This window comes from Coregonus lavaretus (assembly GCF_964263955.1).
Source record: "Coregonus lavaretus genome assembly, chromosome: 12".
NCBI lineage: Eukaryota > Metazoa > Chordata > Actinopteri > Salmoniformes > Salmonidae > Coregonus > Coregonus lavaretus.
The window spans coordinates 38,416,073-38,435,898 of record NC_139999.1 but is presented as its reverse complement, the minus strand read 5'-3'; the positions used below and the strand labels follow the sequence as shown (position 1 = coordinate 38,435,898).

Here is a 19,826-nt window from a genome sequence, read left to right as displayed (position 1 = left end):
CAGCTGCAGCGGTTTGACCCTTGGGGTCCTGATGACTGGGCCCTGATTGACCCTGAGACAAAGCAGGGGCTGTGGTGAAGACTCACTCCAGAGGAAATAGAGAGATTTGAGAATTATAGGACATACAAACATTTCTCCAATATTCAGTGCTGTATCATTGGAACACATTGAATTTTTTGTTCAAGTAAATCGAGGTTGAATTTCAATTATTCCCCAAAATGAAAGCTTAGACTTTCTGGGACTGATACTTTACTTTAATATATTAATATTTAAAAGGTTGTTCTTCAGTATTACAAGAATGAAAGCAAAGATGAAGCCAAACATTGGAGCAAGTTAAAAGCTTAAAAGCAGTTCTTACATTTTTGATGGGGAGCCTGAGTCGAGGAACTATATATATATAAAAAATACATTATACTGACATCATCTGTCCTGCACAAGTATCACATCAAGAGCTCTGAGCCCTCACATCTTGAATCATTCTAGTTGGCGCCAGTCTACCCACCCACAGATATTTGAATACATTCATACCATATACTCTTACTCTGAGACTACCGTTAAAGAGAGCCCACTCTAGTGTCGGGTGACTCGTTTCAGTTGACTTGGCTCCTGTTTGGTTTGTGTCATGGAGTCCGGGGAGAGACTGGGGCTGTCGACGGCAGCTGTGGTGGCCATCGCCTGCAATGCCCTGGTGGCCATCCTCCTCCTCCTCCTCTTCCTCATCCTCTACAAGGCCTGCAAGGTGCCCTCCAGCCAGGAGAGGGTACCAGTGCTGGCTGTTCCCGCTGGGCAGCCGCAACAGAGCAGCGAACACAAGTACTTGCTGACCTCCTGACTGGGAGAGAGTGAGAGAGAGTGAGCACCACAGCGTATATTTAGGGCTCAGGGAGGTACTGTATAGTAGAGGAATAGACTGATCCCAGATCTGTTTGTACGGTCTTGCCAACTGGCTAGTAGAGGAAGGAGCGGAAGACAAATTGTCTCTGACTGCATGTCAACTGTCAAGCAAACAACACCCACTGGCCCTCTTACAAGGATCAAAGTTTAACTGTTCCTCTGAACTTCAGCAGCTGAATGAAACAACCTGTAACAGTTAAAAATGTGTCTCAGAGACAAGTCATAAACTCAACTTTTATATAGTCTGTTTTGATCTTCCTGGTCCCTGATGGAACTGACATGCATGAAGGTATGCAGGCATGAATGTGTTGTACACACACACACACACACAACCTAGTGAGGTCAAAGACACATGGTTTAACAAAATGTTAATTAATGCGGAGTCAAAGAGCCTAGAATGTTGAGTGTCTGAGGACTGGACTGGACTTCTCAGAATCTTCTAAATGCTTCTCATTTCAGAAATTTTTCTTGGGAAGAAAAACAAGCGTGTGTATTGGCGGTAACAGCAGGCTGTGTGGAGTGTGTGTCATGGTCACTCATACATAGCAGTGGTCTGTGAGCGAAGCATACTAAGTGTTATGTAAGGAGCTGAGAGGCTTTGCTCGCTTTGTCCTCTTAAAATGTGGTCCTCTCAGTACTAACCTCCTTTGGTACAGTGTCAATGACAGCCCACACATTGTAGTGGGAGAGCAATCCTATAACTCCTATTATGCGACTTGTTCTGGCGAGGACATAGCATCTCTTCCCCTTCACAACAAAAATAACAAGACATGCCAGACATTGGAATGATAATTAGTTTTAATTAATATTTCCAAACAAACTGAACTACTCTGTTTTCGAAAAAAATATAACCCAAAGCTTGAGTGGTTTTGCTGCATCAGGTAAAGGAGACTTTGCTGGTTGCACACAGACTACTTTACAGTTGTGTATATGTTTAGTATAGTGCACAGTGCAAGTGTGAGAAAAACAGTAGGCTAGATAGCACAGATTCAATAGACAGCACAGTACTTCAACATGGGAAGGAACGGTGGCTTTATAGTATGCAGCTTTAGAAGACAGTAGTAATATGGCATGAATGGTAGTGGGTTTATAACTGGAGTGCAGTAGTAAAACAGTGGGCGACTGCAGTCCTGCATGGTGTGGTCATAGTTTCTAAGCATTGCTGATTTCTGGCTCCCGCAGTAAACTCAGCAGCTTCTCCATCTTGGCGATCTCCACCTCAGGCCCCTTGGGCAGCTCCTGACCCTTCTTCTCCTGGTGAGAGACACATTAGCACACACATATGTCAAATACTGGAGGGGAAACAACTTGACCTTAATGAAGAAAAACATACACTGTGAAAACACAAGCTGGGAAGAAATAGATGTCAAACAAAGACAAGATAAAAGACCTGAAGAAATGCAATCCATTAAAAGCTTTTCTTTCTGGAGACTAACAAATTAGAAAAAGGCAGACTTGCAGAGAGTGCAACTGCCACTATTGGCAGTTAACACTCATTCATTGTTGACTTCAAACGTGGCCAACAGGAGGTAAAGGAAGCGGTCCAACATGGTGTCCGGTGGTAATTTGGCCACCTGGCACTTCTCACATGCTGTTATGGAGGTCCATCATTTCTCCCAGGGAGGACATCGAGTACCTCCCCCTTATCTGAGATCATCACTATGGTTACCGACCTGGCTGACGGAACACTGTGTATCCCGGGGTGGGACTTTAATTGAATTAACATCCTTTGGATTATTTGCTCGAAAGCGCTGGTTCTTTTCAGCGGTCCTTGCCCAACCTTGTTAACTGGTAAGGACTAAGGAAGGATAAGATTCAATCAAATATGCATTGCGGTACATCTCATGCATACAGTGTTATAACACTCTTTAAAAAGACTAATGCTCTTTCCAGAGGTTGCAAGGTAGAAGTGCGAGAACAGGTGGGACATAGTATCTTCATTGGTGCATTTATTCAAATATTCCCATATCTGTTTAAATATGCCCCCTCTCACTGTCTAAGACATTTAATCATATCTGATAGGTACGGGAGAGAGAGAGAAAGCTGAATGGGCAGAGATGATAAGTAGTGGAGTGAGATCCATCTTTCTCCACCCAGCCCATTCCTGTTCCTGCTGCCTGCTCCATCCCTCATACAACATCACCGCAGTATACTATATCATAGGGATCCTCAAAGCACACAGGGCTGGGCTGCGGTGTTACAGCACAGGGATCTTTACACAGTAGGGAACTTTACACAGTTTTACATGATGGTCTAATATTGAATCTATGGAAATTATGTGACAGAGCGCTGCAATATTCACACAGACTACAAATATAAGTTGTAAAAATGCTAAAGAAAAAAATTGCTAAATAATGATGAGCCTGCTGTAGTGGATGACTTGATTTAGGCAGTGGTACAGTGAGTTGATAGCTGACCATAACCTTGTTTAGAAAGCTTTTACAGAGAAGGCGCTTTATCTTGTTGCCATGCATGGGACAGAGATCTTGAAATCATGGCACTTGTCCTATCTATTTCAATAGGATTTCTCTCAATGCCGAGAGGTTATGCATATAGATGAGACCCCAGTGCTGCATTGCAGACTAATATAACGCATAGGCTCCTAAATCAATGGCTCGTTCAGGAGGGTGCAACGTTACAGGACATTCCGATAGAAATACTGTAGAACAGTGGTTCTAAACTGGTTCACGTTGTTTTGCCAAAATGCAATCTGGAAAACTATTTTTGATGCTATATTGATAGTAAATGTACCCATTATATGACAACAGTCCCACTTTTTTCATTGTCAATAATTCCATTTAGCCCATATTCTTGATGAAGAATGTTAAGCTCACTGGTTTGAGACCACAAAATCAACCAAATCCGCTAAATAGCGCTGCTAATAATACTGTGATTGAAGAATAATAGTTAAAATGTTAAATTATTTAAAAATATAAGTTCATTATCATGTCTAGTCGCAGTCGTATAAAGTACTTAAGTAAAAATACTTTAATGTACTACTTAAGTAGTTTCCTTGGGTATCTGTACTTTACTTTAATATTTATATTTTTGACAACTTTTATCTTTACTTCACTACATTCCTAAAGAAAATAATGTACTTTTTACTCCATACATTTTTCCTGACACCCAAATGTACTCATTACATTTTGAATGCTCAGCAGGACAGGAAAATGGTCCAATTCAAGCACTTATCATGAGAACATCCCTGGTCATCCCTACTGCCTCTGATCTGGCGGATTCACTAAACACAAATTATTTGTTTGTAAATGATGTCTGAGTGTTGTAGTGTGCCCCTGGCAATCCGTAAATAAATAAAAAACAAGAAAATTGTGCCGTCTGGTTTGCTTAATATAAGCAATTTGCAATGATTAATACTTTTAGTTTTGATACTTAAGTATATTGAAAACCAAATACTTTTACTCAAGTAGTATTTTACAGGGTGACCTTTACTAGAGTCAGCTCTAGGCTATACATTGCATGTCTATCTGCAACGTTGTGAAGGTGGTAACTCCTCTGAATACACATTACAGGTTCATTGGTGTGCCAGTGGACATAGGAGGAGATGGCTCTGCTGTGTCGTGAGGCAACAGATGGAGTTCTGGGCAGTCTTTATTCCCTGTCAGTGGCTCTGGACAGCCACGGGAGAAGGAGGGGAGAGGCTGGTTGTCACAGTGCTCCTAAATAAACATCTGGAGGGTGCTGTGCTGGGAATGGAGTTGGACAGAGAAATGTTTGCCCTCAACTACAGTGGGGAAAAAAAGTATTTAGTCAGCCACCAATTGTGCAAGTTCTCCCACTTAAAAAGATGAGAGAGGCCTGTAATTTTCATCATAGGTACACGTCAACTATGACAGACAAAATGAGGAAAAAAAATCCAGAAAATCACATTGTAGGATTTTTAATGAATTTATTGGCATATGATGGTGGAAAATAAGTATTTGGTCAATAACAAAAGTTTCTCAATACTTTGTTATATACCCTTTGTTGGCAATGACACAGGTCAAACGTTTTCTGTAAGTCTTCACAAGGTTTTCACACACTGTTGCTGGTATTTTGGCCCATTCCTCCATGCAGATCTCCTCTAGAAAAGTGATGTTTTGGGGCTGTCGCTGGGCAACACAGACTTTCAACTCCCTCCAAAGATTTTCTATGGGGTTGAGATCTGGAGACTGGCTAGGCCACTCCAGGACCTTGAAATGCTTCTTACGAAGCCACTCCTTCGTTGCCCGGGCGGTGTGTTTGGGATCATTGTCATGCTGAAAGACCCAGCCACGTTTCATCTTCAATGCCCTTGCTGATGGAAGGAGGGTTTCACTCAAAATCTCACAATACATGGCCCCATTCATTCTTTCCTTTACACGGATCAGTCGTCCTGGTCCCTTTGCAGAAAAACAGCCCCAAAGCATGATGTTTCCAACCCCATGCTTCACAGTAGGTATGGTGTTCTTTGGATGCAACTCAGCATTCTTTGTCCTCCAAACATGACGAGTTGAGTTTTTACGAAAAAGTTATATTTTGGTTTCATCTGACCATATGACATTCTCCCAATCCTCTTCTGGATCATCCAAATGCACTTCAGACGGGCCTGGACATGAACTGGCTTAAGCAGGGGGACACGTCTCGCACTGCAGGATTTGAGTCCCTGGCGGCGTAGTGTGTTACTGATGGTTGGCTTTGTTACTTTGGTCCCAGCTCTCTGCAGGTCATTCACTAGGTCCCCCCGTGTGGTTCTGGGATTTTTGCTCACCGTTCTTGTGATCATTTTGACCCCACGTGGTGAGATCTTGCGTGGAGCCCCAGATCGAGGGAGATTATCAGTGGTCTTGTATGTCTTCCATTTCCTAATAATTGCTCCCACAGTTGATTTCTTCAAACCAAGCTGCTTACCTATTGCAGATTCAGTCTTCCCAGCCTGGTGCAGGTCTACAATTTTGTTTTTGGTGTCCTTTGACAGCTCTTTGGTCTTGGCCATTGTGAAGTTTGGAGTGTGACTGTTTGAGGTTGTGGACAGGTGTATTTTATACTGATAACAAGTTCAAACAAGTGCCATTAATACAGGTAACGAGTGGAGGACAGAGGAGCCTCTGAAAGAAGAAGTTACAGGTCTGTGAGAGCCAGAAATCTTGCTTGTTTGTAGGTGACCAAATACTTATTTTCCACCATAATTTGCAAATAAATTCATTAAAAATCCTACAATGGGATTTTCTGGATTTTTTTTCCTCGATTTGTCTGTCATAGTTGACGTGTACCTATGATGAAAATTACAGGCCTCTCTCATCTTTTTAAGTGGGAGAACTTGCACAATTGGTGGCTGACTAAATACTTTTTTTCCCCACTGTATATAACTTGGTTTAGAGCTCAGGTCTCATCAACACCAACGATTCCCATGAATGATTAATTTAGTCACTGAGAAACATCAGAGTCCAACTGTTAAATGCTCTGACGTGTACCGGAATTACAGCTGCTGCTAACCTCCAAAATGAGTGTAATTAATATGGCGTGACTTGACGTCTGATGTCCGTGTTGTCCTTTATGTCCAAGACTTCTTCTCTTGGCCTGTGGTTACTGAGAGCACAGTGATTATAAACACCACACCTCATTAGCCACCACTATCAGAGGGTACAACGGGAGTGTGACTAATGAGATGGGAACAGCTGAAGGCTCCGTGTCAAATTGGTTTTGCTCCGTGAATTGCCCGGACCCTAACCCGATGTTCTCCAGTACAGCCCTCAAGAGGGAACAAGAACTGAAGGGGAGAATATATATTTTCACCACAATACAACGATAATTTAGAAACTGATTATCCAATTAAACAGAAGAACAAACAAACAACTACTTCACGGTGTGCAACCGAAGCTAATTGGACAGAGTGGGGGAGAGAGAGCGGTAGTCCCATGTTGAACCACACATACTATACACGTGATTCAATCAACTGTTTGCATTGTACAAAGGCCTATGTGTAAGCAATTAGCGTAAAGAGAGGAGGGGAAGAGAGAGGTGTGTGTGTGTGTGTGTGTGTGTGTGTGTGTGTTGAGCCCTAGAGGAGAGAGTAGAAGTAGAGGAGAGTAGGGGGGCGCTGTTGGAAGCCAAGGATGTAGCACGCGTCTCCCTATCGCTCCTGAGTTAGTGACCAAATTTATATATTTAACTTTGCAAAACTGCATACATTTCTGTTTGCCCAGGCGTCTGAAGAGACCCATAAACAACTCAGTTCAAGTTTAATAAATTTAAATTCGTAATGACATCAACCCGACCAAAAACAGAGTCTGCAAGAGCAGGCCGCAACAAGCCTGCAACTTCTCCCGACTCACCCCCGCCACCGAACGCTACCAATGCCGGCCCCACGGAAACACTGACTGTGGAGATGCTACAATCCGTGATAGGCACCCTCAAAGCCGACATTTTCGGAAAAATTGACTGTCTCTCTACCAACCTCAGGTCAGAGATATCAACGATCAAAGACGAGCTTAAAAAATCTATCGAGAGTATACAGAATAAGCTCGACGCACATGGGGTGACTTTATCGGATTTGGAGCGAGGGGCTACAGACCACAGCACTCGCATTAGCGAGCTAGAGGCTAACGTCGGCTCATTGACAACTAGGGTGGCATTCCTCGATAATAGATGCGAAGATATGGAAAGTAGAATGCGGAGGAACAACATTCGTCTACTGGGAATACCGGAGGGAGTGGAGGGCCCAAGACCCACGGAGTACATGGCCCAGCTACTTCAGGAGCTGCTCGGGCTAGAGGAGAAGCCACTGCTAGACCGGGCTCACCGCACTCTGCGTAGCCGACCCAGGGATGGAGAACCCCCACGACCATTTGTCATCAGGGTGCATTTCTTTCACGTCCGCAACGACATACTGAGAAGATCGGGAGAAGCATCCCCTCTTCTACATAAGGGTAAAAGAGTCTCGATATTTGCGGACTACACAACAGCTGTGGCTAAGAGGCGGGCTAGCTTTGGAGCTGTGAAACGCCAACTACACACCTGCCCGGGCGTGAAGTTCGGCCTCATCTACCCTGCGGTTTTGAGACTGACTTTACCGGACGGCTCCATGCACAGATTCGAGGACCCGGCTATAGCGGCAGATTTCATCAACAAGAACGTGAAAGCGGCTGTTGTACCGCATGGTTTGTAACAAATGGTTGGCTAGCTGGTCTTCCTAGCAGGCTAGTTAGCAGGCCGAATGGGTGACTAACGAAGCCATCTCTGCTGGGTTCATCGACATATGAATGTCATTCTCTTCTTTATCTCTTTATTTCCAGCCCAGGCTTGCCGCCTCTAATGCCAATATCTGGGGGTCTGCATGGCTGTTTCAGTCTGATCATTTACCATCTGCGTCGAGGTTAAACCTCTCTTAATCGAGGATAGTTTTCCTTAGACTCTATTGGGGACCATTCTATTCATGTTTGGCTTACTCTAGTTAAATGGTCACTAATCTTAGGTAGCACAGAGTAAGAGTTATCATGCTTAGCTCTAAACTTTCTTCGTATTTAGGGTTTTGCTTGCATCTCATTTGGGGAGATGCTTCGGCAAGGGCGGGTGTGAGGGAAGGGTTTGTTCACGCTCTATTTGTATATAGTTTGTATATGTTTTTTGTGCCTCTTCGTTTGTCTTTGTTTTTTACATTTGCGCTTTTAGGTTCAACTAAGATCTTCAGTTTACATTGTACCTTGTCCTTTACACATCCTCTCTCTCTCTTAAGATATGACTCAGCCTAGTGTAGCCCATACTGCTGGAGGGAATGGCTTTAATTTTCTTACTTGGAACTGCAGGGGCATAAATAACCCAGTTAAACGTAGTAAGGTGCTACACCATCTTCATCATTTGAAAGCTCACATCATCTTTCTCCAAGAAACTCATCTGAAGGTATCACAACACTCAAGTCTTAGGTACAGATGGGTGGGTCAGGTGTTCCATTCCTCATTTCAGAGTAAGGCGAGAGGGGTGGCTATTTTACTTCACAGATCGGTACCTTTTACATGTTCTAAGGTGATCGCAGATCCCCATGGTAGATATATAATTGTCAGTGGTAGGCTGCTCAATACAAAGGTTCTTCTTGTTAATATCTATGCTCCTAATTGGGACAATGGTGATTTTTTCAAATCGGTTTTCTCTACACTCCCAGATATGTCCACCCATATGTTGATTTTAGGAGGTGACTTTAACTGTTGGTTAGACCCACAATTGGATCGATCCTCCACTAAACCTACCACCCTATCAACCTCAGCTAGAGTTGTTCGAACCTTTATGTCTGAATTCGCAGTCTCAGATCCTTGGAGAATGGTTAATCCAGCTGGGAAAGCATACTCTTTTTTCTCATCGGTTCACCACACTTTTACGCGCATAGACTACTTCCTTGTTGATGACCGGCTCCTCCACTCCATAACTTCATGTTCATATAACCCAATTGTTGTATCTGACCACGCCCCTGTTACTATGGAAGTAGCTTTTCAAAATGTTGACAATCAGCGACCGCCTTGGCGACTAAAAACTCAACTGCTCAGTAATGAACACTTTGTCAATTTTGTTTTGAGTCAAATCGACTTTTTCATGATTACAAATAGAACCCCAAACATCTCTGCGTCTACTCTCTGGGAAACTTTGAAAGCTTATATCAGAGGTGAAATTATCTCCTACACCGCACATGAGAACAAATTGAAAAGGAATAGGTTATCTATGCTAACACGCTGTATTGCCCAATTAGATGACATTTATGCCGTTTCACCATCCCCGGATATTTATAAGGAACGTTTAACTCTGCAAGCAGAATTTGACACACTATTAACAGACCAGGTTACTGAAATGCTTGTCAAGTCTAGGAGCACTTACTATGAACAAGGAGAGAAAGCCAGTAAATTACTAGCTCACAAGTTACGTCAACAATCATCATCATCTCAGATTACAAAAATTCGTACATCATCTGGGATATCATTAGATCCTGGGGGGATCAATGAGGAGTTCAAGAGATTTTACCAGTCTCTATATACCTCTGAAAGTAAAGCGGATACACTGGAATTGGATAATTTCTTCCACTCACTATCTGTGCCTTCGGTCGGCCGGGATTTGGTAAAAAAATTAGAGCAGCCGATCACTGTTGAAGAACTGTCTAACGCTGTCAAATCCCTTCAATCTGGGAGAAGCCCAGGGCCTGATGGCTACCCGACAGAGTTTTATAAAAAGTTTATCACCAAAATAGCCCCTATTCTAATTGAAATGTACAATGATGCATTTGTAAATGGTGCTCTCCCACATACTCTCACTCAAGCAACCATTTGTGTTATTCTTTAAAAAAACAAAGACCCTCTTGACTGTGCATCATACCGTCCAATTAGCCTGCTAAATGTGGACTATAAAATTCTAGCCAAAATTCTGGCAACGCGGCTAGAAACAGTCCTCCCATCAATTATCTCTCCGGATCAAACAGGATTTATAAAAAATAGACACTCATTCTTCAATCTCCGAAGATTATTTAATATTATATACAATCCTTCTGTCGACAATACCTCTGAAGCCATTATATCCCTGGACGCGGAGAAAGCGTTTGATCGGGTGGAATGGAAATACCTTTTTTACACTCTAAATAAATTTGGCTTTGGCTCCAAATTCATGACCTGGATAAAACTTCTGTACTCATCCCCCCAAGCCTCTGTCAGGACTAATAACACTCAATCAGATCGCTTCCCTTTGCAAAGATCGACACGTCAGGGTTGCCCTTTAAGTCCCTTACTGTTTGCCCTCGCCATAGAGCCACTTGCAATAGCACTTCGCTCCAACCCCCTCATCAAAGGCATAGTCAGATACGGGCACGAACACAAACTGTCTTTATATGCAGATGATTTATTAATATACACATCCAATCTTTCTGTCTCTGTCCCTGCTGCCCTTGCCACTTTCGCATCCTTCGGTCACATATCAGGGTATAAACTAAATCTCAGTAAAAGTGAATTGATGCCACTTAACATGGCTGCAAAAAAATCCCCTTTACATAACTTGCCATTTAAAATAGCACACAGTAGTTTTATTTATCTCGGGGTACATGTCACAATTAGGTTTGAAAACCTTTTTCAAGCCAACTTTGCTCCTCTCTTAACCCGCACTAAGGACGATTTGGAACGGTGGTCTTTGCTACACCTCTCCTTAGTTGCTAGAATTAACTCTATTAAAATGAATACTCTCCCTAAATTCTTATACCTCTATCAGTGCCTTCCAATATTTCTACCCAATACATTTTTCAAAAAGATCGACGGCCTAATTCTACCCTTTATATGGGACAAAAAGCCTCCTAGGATGCGAAAACAGCTCTTGCAGAGGCCCAAACCAGACGGCGGTCTAGCTCTACCAGATTTCAGATTCTATTATTGGGCCGCTAACCTTAGGATCATTCAGTACTGGTTGCAGAGCAGAGTAATATTCCCACCCCCAACTTGGCTGGAGATGGAGGCTGCCTCGTCTACACCGGCATCACTGTCTTCCCTCGCTCACTCCTCTATTACAGGCCCTTACTCCTCCTTCACCAATAATACATGTGTCAAAACAACATTGAAGATCTGGAATCAATTTAGGCGCCACTTTGGGTTTCAAACAACCTCTTCCTTGGCTCCGGTAGCCTCAAACCCAGCTTTTCCCCCATCTATGATTGATGGTGCTTTCTCAACATGGTCTAATCTCGGTATTAAAAGATTCAGAGATCTGTATACTAACAATACATTTAGTACGTTTCAACAACTATCAGCTAAATTTGGTCTCCCCAGACATCATTTTTTTAGGTTCTTACAAGTCCGGAGTTACATCCGCAGCATAGATCCAGGATTCCCCAACCTTTCTAGTGGAACACAGTTCGACACATTTCTCACCCCACTTCCTAATCAGAAAGGCACATTGTCAATAATCTATAGTCAAATTTGCTCACTACAAGCCATCTCATTAAACAATATCAAATCCTCTTGGGAGGAGGAACTGGGTGAGGAAATATCTGATGAACTATGGGAAGGGGCACTCAAAAGGGTACATAGCTCTTCTATTTGCGCTCGACACGGCCTCATCCAATGCAAACTCATTCATAGGGCCCACTGGACCAAAGCAAGACTATCAAAAATTTACAAGGATGTGAACCCTAATTGTGTTCGATGTAACCAGTCCCCTGCTAATCATGTGCACATGTTTTGGTGCTGCCCATCTCTTGTTGGTTTCTGGAAAGACATCTTTAACACACTCTCAGAATTAAGTGGCACACAGATCGAGCCAGACCCTCTCATTGCATTATTTGGAGTTTCCTTACCCACAATACAATTGACCAAAATGAATAAGGATGTAATTGCCTTTGTCACGTTGTTAGCGAGACGATTAATTTTACTTAGATGGAAATCCTCTGCAGCCCCTTCTCATGCTCTTTGGATTAAATCTATTTTGAATTGCATAAAGTTGGAGAAAATAAAACAGACACTCAATGGGTCTGTAGACAAATTTTATGCAAAGTGGGCTCCCTTCTTTTCTTATGTTAAAAGAATACATTTCCCTGCAGTTCCAGAGTGATGTATATTTATATATTGGTGATGTAAGAAGCCTGGTATGTGCATATACGACATCTCGGATGTTAAGGACGGTAATAACTGTGCTAGCTGACCTATAACAACTGGATCAAAACAGATATTTTTCCTTTTTATTTTTTTTATTTTTATTTTTTTAATCTTATTTATGTACTTAATGTCTATTTTTTCTTTCATGTCTGTCTCTCCATGTTTTGCTGTATCGTTGTCTTCAAATTGTTGTTCCATATTCATACCAAATAACTTTCAAGTGCAATTATTTACTAAATGCTGGTACTGAAAATTCAATAAACAAAGTATATAAAAAAAAAAAAAGAAGTAGAGGAGAGTAGTAGAGCATTATGCGTTGGGTGAGGGCATTGATGATGATGAATCATTTGATCTGTTCCCAGCTTTGTAGAACAACAACAGACCTTTATGAATAATGCAAAGACCAGATACACATCTAGAGTGGATACAGCCACAGGTGAATAGCAAAGTTTCCCCACTCAAATGAAAGCACAGAATGTACAAGTAGTACACCAATGACACTAGCAGAATGTAGTCATTTTAAGCTACAAAGGAAGTGAATCATCTTTCATCATTTTTGTAACGATAACCGTGCACCCACTGAAATGTGATTTGCCATTTAGTATACTCTGCTTGTCTTTCGGAGCATTGTTGATGGGTCAGCATGACATGACATGATAAGTGACTGGAAAAGACATGGCCTGACTCAGTTGCTAGGAGTCAACTATCAAATAATTAATACGGAGAGTATAAAAATGTACAAGAGCACCATACAGACCGAAATCCCTACCATCAAACGGATATCTACCATAAAATATTGGATAAATTATCACTCAATCCATTTTTGCTTGAGCATCTTAATAGAGGTGAAAATAAACAAATGCACAAAGGCATTCAATCAATGGTGTTTTGTGGCAGCTAGACACACCAACATATAAATTAGGTTTATCCTTCATGAGAAACGCATGTGACAGGGGCCAGCTCACATACAGTCGGAAGTTTACATAAACTTAGGTTGGAGTCATTAAAACTTGTTTTTCAACCACTCCACAAATTTCTTGTTAACAAACTATAGTTTTGGCAAGTCGGTTAGGACATCTACTTTGTGCATGACACAAGTAATTTTTCCAACAATTGTTTACAGACAGATTATTTCACTTATAATTCATTGTATCACAATTCCAGTGGGTCAGAAGTTTACATACACTAAGTTGACTGTGCCTTTAAACAGCTTGGAAAATTCCAGAAAATGATGTCATGGCTTTAGAAGCTTCTGATAGGTTCATTTACATAATTTGAGTCAATTGGAGGTGTACCTGTGGATGTATTTCAAGGCCTACCTTCAAAATCAGTGCCTCTTTGCTTGACATCATGGGAAAATCAAAAGAAATCAGCCAAGACCTCAGAAAATAAATTGTAGACCTCTACAAGTCTGGTTCATCCTTGGGAGCAATTTCCAAACACCTGAAGGTACCATGTTCATCTGTACAAACAATAGTATGCAAGTATAAACACCATGGGACCACGCAGCCGTCATACCGCTCAGGAAGGAGACGCGTTCTGTCTCCTAGAGATGAACGTACTTTGGTGCGAAAAGTGCAAATCAATCCCAGAAGCAAAGGACCTTGTGAAGATGCTGGAGGAAACAGGTACAAAAGTATCTATATCCACAGTAAAACGAGTCCTATATCGACATAACCAGAAAGGCCGCTCAGCAAGGAAGGAGCCACTGCTCCAAAACCGCCATAAAAAAGCCAGACTACGGTTTGCAACTGCACATGGGGACAAATATCATACTTTTTGGAGAAATGTCCTCTGGTCTGATGAAACAAAAATATAACTGTTTGGCCATAATGACCATGTTTGGAGGAAAAAGGGGGTTGCTTGCAAGCCGAAGAACACCATCCCAACCGTGAAGGACGGGGGTGGCAGCATCATGCTGTGGGGGTGCTTTGCTGCAGGAGGGACTGGTGCACTTCACAAAATAGATGGCATCATGAGGAAGGAAAATTATGTGGATATATTGAAGCAACATCTCAAGACATCAGTCAGGCAGTTAAAGCTTGGTCGCAAATGGGTCTTCCAAATGGACAATGACCCCAAGCACACTTCCAAAGTTGTGGCAAAATGGCTTAAGGACAACAAAGTCAAGGTATTGGAGTGGCCATCACAAAGCCCGACCTCAATCCTACAGAAAATTTGTGGGCAGAACTGAAAAAGCGTGTGCGAGCAAGGAGGCCTACAAACCTGAGTCAGTTACACCAGCTCTGTCAGGAGGAATGGGCCAAAATTCACCCAAATTATTGTGGGAAGCTTGTGGAAGGCTACCCGAAACGTTTGACCCAAGTTAAACAATTTAAAGGCAATGCTACCAAATACTAATTGAGTGTATGTAAACTTCTGACCCACTGGGAATGTGATGAAAGAAATAAAAGCTGAAATAAATCACTCTCTCTACTATTATTCTGACATTTCACATTCTTAAAATAAAGTGCTGATCCTAACTGACCTAAGACAGGAATTTTTACTAGGATTAAATGTCAGGAATTGTGAAAAACTGAGTTTAAATGTATTTGGCTAAGGTGTATGTAAAATTCCGACTTCAACTGTAAATGTATAATTGATTGATACTTTCAATAAGCTCCTCCGCGGCTGGCAATGAACAATGTAGTCCCCGATCGATGGCCGGCCCAGTGAGGTCACGTCGTCAGGAAGTGAAGAAACTGCATCTTCTTCTTTCCAAGGGGGCAAAAACTCTCATCTCGCTTTGTTCAAATCAGTAAACACTGAACTACTGCTCATCATTAGAGTACTGCTCATCTAATCGTTTTTTAATCATCAGTAGCACTGTGAGCTAGCTTGTCTTTCGGAAAATGGGTCTAAAGATCTATGTGCATCCGAAATGGTACCCTATTCCCATATATACTGCACTACTTTTGGTCAAAAATACTAATATAGGCAATAGTGTGCCATGGTTTGCTGTTGACTCAACAAATAAGAGTCTCGTTGGTAAACTAGTGCTTGAGTGTTAAACTAACTGTCCAGTGAAAATCTCACTTTTAAAAGTTAATATTCTGTTAACTCATACCCAAATAATGTTATTGACTCATCCTATACTTGCATTTGTGGCCAAAGCATAAATGAGAGAAAAAACACTTCAAAATCCTCAAACTTGTATCTCAATATCTCAAACTGTTTTTAAAAATGCCTGCTATTTCCTCATGGATGATGAGCTGGTCAATCATCGGTTTACTTGCATCAATGTTTTTAATGACCGGTACACACCTACTCCATTCTGTTGTTGGGGTACGCTCACACCATTCCAACACAGAATGGCTACTTTTGAACATACCTAATGACCATGCTAAGAGTTGCTGTTACAGCTCCAGCGCTGCTGGGCTCTTTAGGCTCTTACCTTGGGTTTTTTGCGCAGGTTAGGCGAGAGCTTGAGGCTGGTGACATAGCCTCGGTCGTCTCCCACGATGATGATGGGGTAGACAGGGTTAAACTCAATGTGAGTTAGCTTAGTCTTTTTCTTGGCCACCACCGGCTGCTGGCAGATGGCCTCATATTTGTTGATGCTAAGGTCAAATATGTGAACCTGAGAAAAGAACAAAAGATATATAGAAAGTTAGGGATATTATCTCATACAAATGCAAGGGGAGTCATTTGGTCAAACCTGAAAAGCAATACAATGTGGGATGATGGAGAAACAGGTTTGAACCTGCTGCCTTGTGGAATGAGTGTGAAAGCTGACTCATACTGTTTTTTTATACAAAAATATATGAGGTATTCTCTAAATTGAGTTGAGCATGTTGTTCCATCCTCATCTACTCCAGCTGGTAACCTGAGTGACAAACCAATTCAGCAAGGCAAGAGAGAGAGAGAGATTCTCAGTGGGGATGCAACTCGGACCATCTGGTGTTCGTACCAGTGTTTGCGCAACACTGAGAGTGTGTGTGTGTGTGTGTGCACATGTCTCCTTATTTAAACAACCCTGACAGGAAACGCTTGCCTCTCCTGACATTTAGCGTCGCTGCAGATTGGTCCATTCATCAGTAAATACATGTCAACCAACACACACACACACACACAGTCTTGTACAGCTAACCTTGTGGGGACACACAATGCTGTTAAGAATGCAGAGCAGTGCTTTATTATGGACAGACTTCTCCCCATCTTAGCTACTGTTGTATCAATATGTTTTGACCATGACAGTTTACAATCCAGGGTTACTCCAAGCAGTTTAGTATCCTCAACTTGCTCAATTTCCACATTATTCATTACAAGATTTAGTTGAGGTTTAGGGTTTAGTGAATGATTTGCCCCAAATACAATGCTTTTAGTTTTTGAAATATTTAGGACTAACTTATTCCTTGCCACCCATTCTGAAACTAACTGCAGCTCTTTGTTAAGTGTTGCAGTCATTTCAGTCGCTGTGGTAGCTGATGTGTATAGTGTTGAGTCATCTGCATACATAGACACACTGGCATTACTCATGTCGTTAGTAAAGATTGAAAAAAGTAAGGGGCCTAGACAGCTGCCCTGGGGAATTCCCGATTCTACCTGGATTTTGTTGCCGATGCTTCCATTAAAGAACACCCTCTGTGTTCTGTAAGACAGGTAACTCTTTATCCACAATATAGCAGGGGGTGTAAAGCCATAACACATGTTTTTCAAGCAACAGACTATGATCGATAATGTCAAAAGCCTGAAGTCTAACAAAACAGCCAATCATTTACATTTTAGTCATTTAGCAGACGCTCTTATCCAGAGCGACTTACAGTTAGTGAGTGCATAATTATTTAATTTTTTCATACTGACCCCCCGTTGGGAATTGAACCCACAACCCTGGCGTTGCAAGCGCCATGCTCTACCAACTGAGCTACATTTGTGTAAGTGCTGTGCTTGTTGAATGTCCTTCTCTATAAGCGTGCTGAAAGTCTGTTGTCAATTTGTTTACTGTAAAATAGCATTGTATCTGGTCAAACACCATTTTTTCCAAACGTTTACAAAGGATTGGTAACAGGATGATTGATCGGCTATTTGAGCCAGTAAAGGGGGCTTTACTATCCTTAAGTAGGGGAATAACTGTTGCTTCCCTCCAGGCCTGAGGGCACACACTTTCTAGTAGGCTTAAATTGAAGATATGGCAAATAGGAGTGGCAATATCATCCGCTATTATCCTCAGTAATTTTCCATCCAAGTTGTCAGACCCCGGTGGCTTGTCATTGTTGATAGACAACAACACTTTTTTCACCTCTTCCACACTTACTTTACGGAATTTACAATGCTTGTCTTTCATAATTTGGTCAGATATACTTGGATGTGTAGTGTCAGCATTTGTTGCTGGCATATCATGTCTAAATTTGCTAATCTTGCCAATGAAAAAATAATTAAAGTAGTTGGCAATATCAGTGGATTTTGTGATGAATGAGCCATCTGATTCAATGAATGATGGAGCGGAGTTTGCGTTTTTGCCCAAAATTTCATTTAAGGTGCTCCAAAGCTTTATACTATCATTCTTTATGCAATTTATCTTTGTTTCATAGCGTAGTTTATTTTTCTTTTTATTCAGTTTAGTCACATGATTTCTTTTTGCCAATCGGTTGTACAGCCAGACCTATTTGCCATTTATTTTGCCCCATCCCTCTCAACCATACAATTTTCAATTCCTCATCAATCCACAGGGATTTAACAGTTTATACAGTCATTTTCTTAATGGGTGCATGCTTATTAGTAACTGGGATAAGCAATTTCATAAATGTGTCAAGTGCAGCATCTGGTTGCTCCTCATTACACAACACGGACCAACAAACATTCTTTACATCAACAACATAGGAATCGCTACAAAACGTATTGTATGACTTCTTATTAGGCCCAGCCTTTGGAACTTAGATATGGCTACTATATTGTGATCACTACATCCGATGGATTTGGATCCTGCTTTCAAACACATTTCTGCAGCATTAGTAAAGACGTGATCAATACATGTTGATGATTTCATTCATGTGCTGTGTGTAACTACCCTGGTAGGTTGATTGATAACCTGAACCAGGTTGCAGGCACTAGTTACAGTTTGAAGCTTTCTCTTGAGTGGGCAGCCTGATGAAAGCCAGTCAATATTTAAATCACAAACATTATCAAGCATTTCACACGTTATCCAGATACTGACTGTTAGCACTTGGTGGTCTATTGCAGTTTCCCACTAAAATGGGCTTTAGGTGAGGCAGATGAACCTGTAGCCATATTACATCAACAGTATTTAACATGAGATCCTCTCTAAGCTTTACAGGAATGTGGTTCTGAATATAAACAGCCACACCTCCACCTTTGACATTTCTGTATTTACTGCAGATCATATTACCATGTATTGCTACCACTGTATCATCAAAGGTATTATCTAAGTGAGTTTCAGAGATTGTCAGAATATGAATGTCATCTGTTACTAGCATATTATTGATTTCATGAACCTTGTTTCTTAAGCTACAAATGTTAACGTGGGCTATTTTTAACACTTTTCTGGGATGCTTCAATGTTTTTCTTGCTTTACTGGGAAGCTTAGCAGAGGTAGAAATGCTCTAGTTATTTATGTTAGTGCAGGGTGACCTGCACACAGTGGACTTCCTGCTTGGGCACACCACCTCAGTGCTAACAGTATATCTCTGGTTCATAAGCATATGATTACTGCATACAATAGCTGTAGGATCAGCAGAGGCATTCAGGGTAGTAAGAGGGACATAAATTAGGTTACTTACATTGTGTCTTCCAACGCCCCTGGGATAATGTACATTTGTTGAAGCATTATGACAACTCAGCGACACAATGGTAGGGATTAAATGAGCTGGGCTTGGGTAATTGATAAGTCATTGTCTCAACGCAGCCTTATAATGCTTTGAAATGCTGTGAAAGTGGTACTGTATAGGACAAAAAAATGAATGGTTGTATTATGACAGTCTGTCTGCTTAGAAACTCATGTTGCTGTGGAACTGCTTGAAAAACAAAATGTAGGCTATGCCATACAAAGTTTTCTAGCAGCTAGAAACTGGATTAGATCCAAATCAGGTAAATAAATGGTAATATGATACAATTGGGAAGTATTTATTCTTCTTTCTAGTTGAGTCTAGAGAATATCAATTAGTGTAATTCCTTTCAATAATAATTGTGTTTTTATGGCTGCTAGTGTATTTCATTTGGCATTGTTGAGAATGAGATAAAGGTAGAGTTAATGGAAGGTTTCTCTTTGGTTACGTGAATATGGCCTATTCCATTTCTAAGGTAAATATTTATCCAGCAAATGTTGAGGTAACTGGATTTCAGTAATTATTTGCCATCATTGAGGCTACTGTTGTGTTTGTGTTTAGTATT

General features: G+C 41.4%; 1 protein-coding gene across 1 annotated transcript in view; it reads right to left on the bottom strand.

Moving 5' to 3' along the window:
* Positions 1-2,046: 2,046 nt before the first annotated feature.
* dnai1.2 (dynein, axonemal, intermediate chain 1, paralog 2) overlaps positions 2,047-19,826 on the bottom strand; it is a gene marked incomplete at both ends in the record, with an annotated part of 45,339 nt that continues 27,559 nt past the window's right edge. Inside the window, 2 exons of the mRNA XM_084173052.1 lie at positions 2,047-2,148; positions 15,874-16,059. Of these exons, the coding sequence (XP_084029178.1) occupies positions 2,047-2,148; positions 15,874-16,059 (288 nt within the window). The remainder of the gene's footprint in view (positions 2,149-15,873; positions 16,060-19,826) is intronic.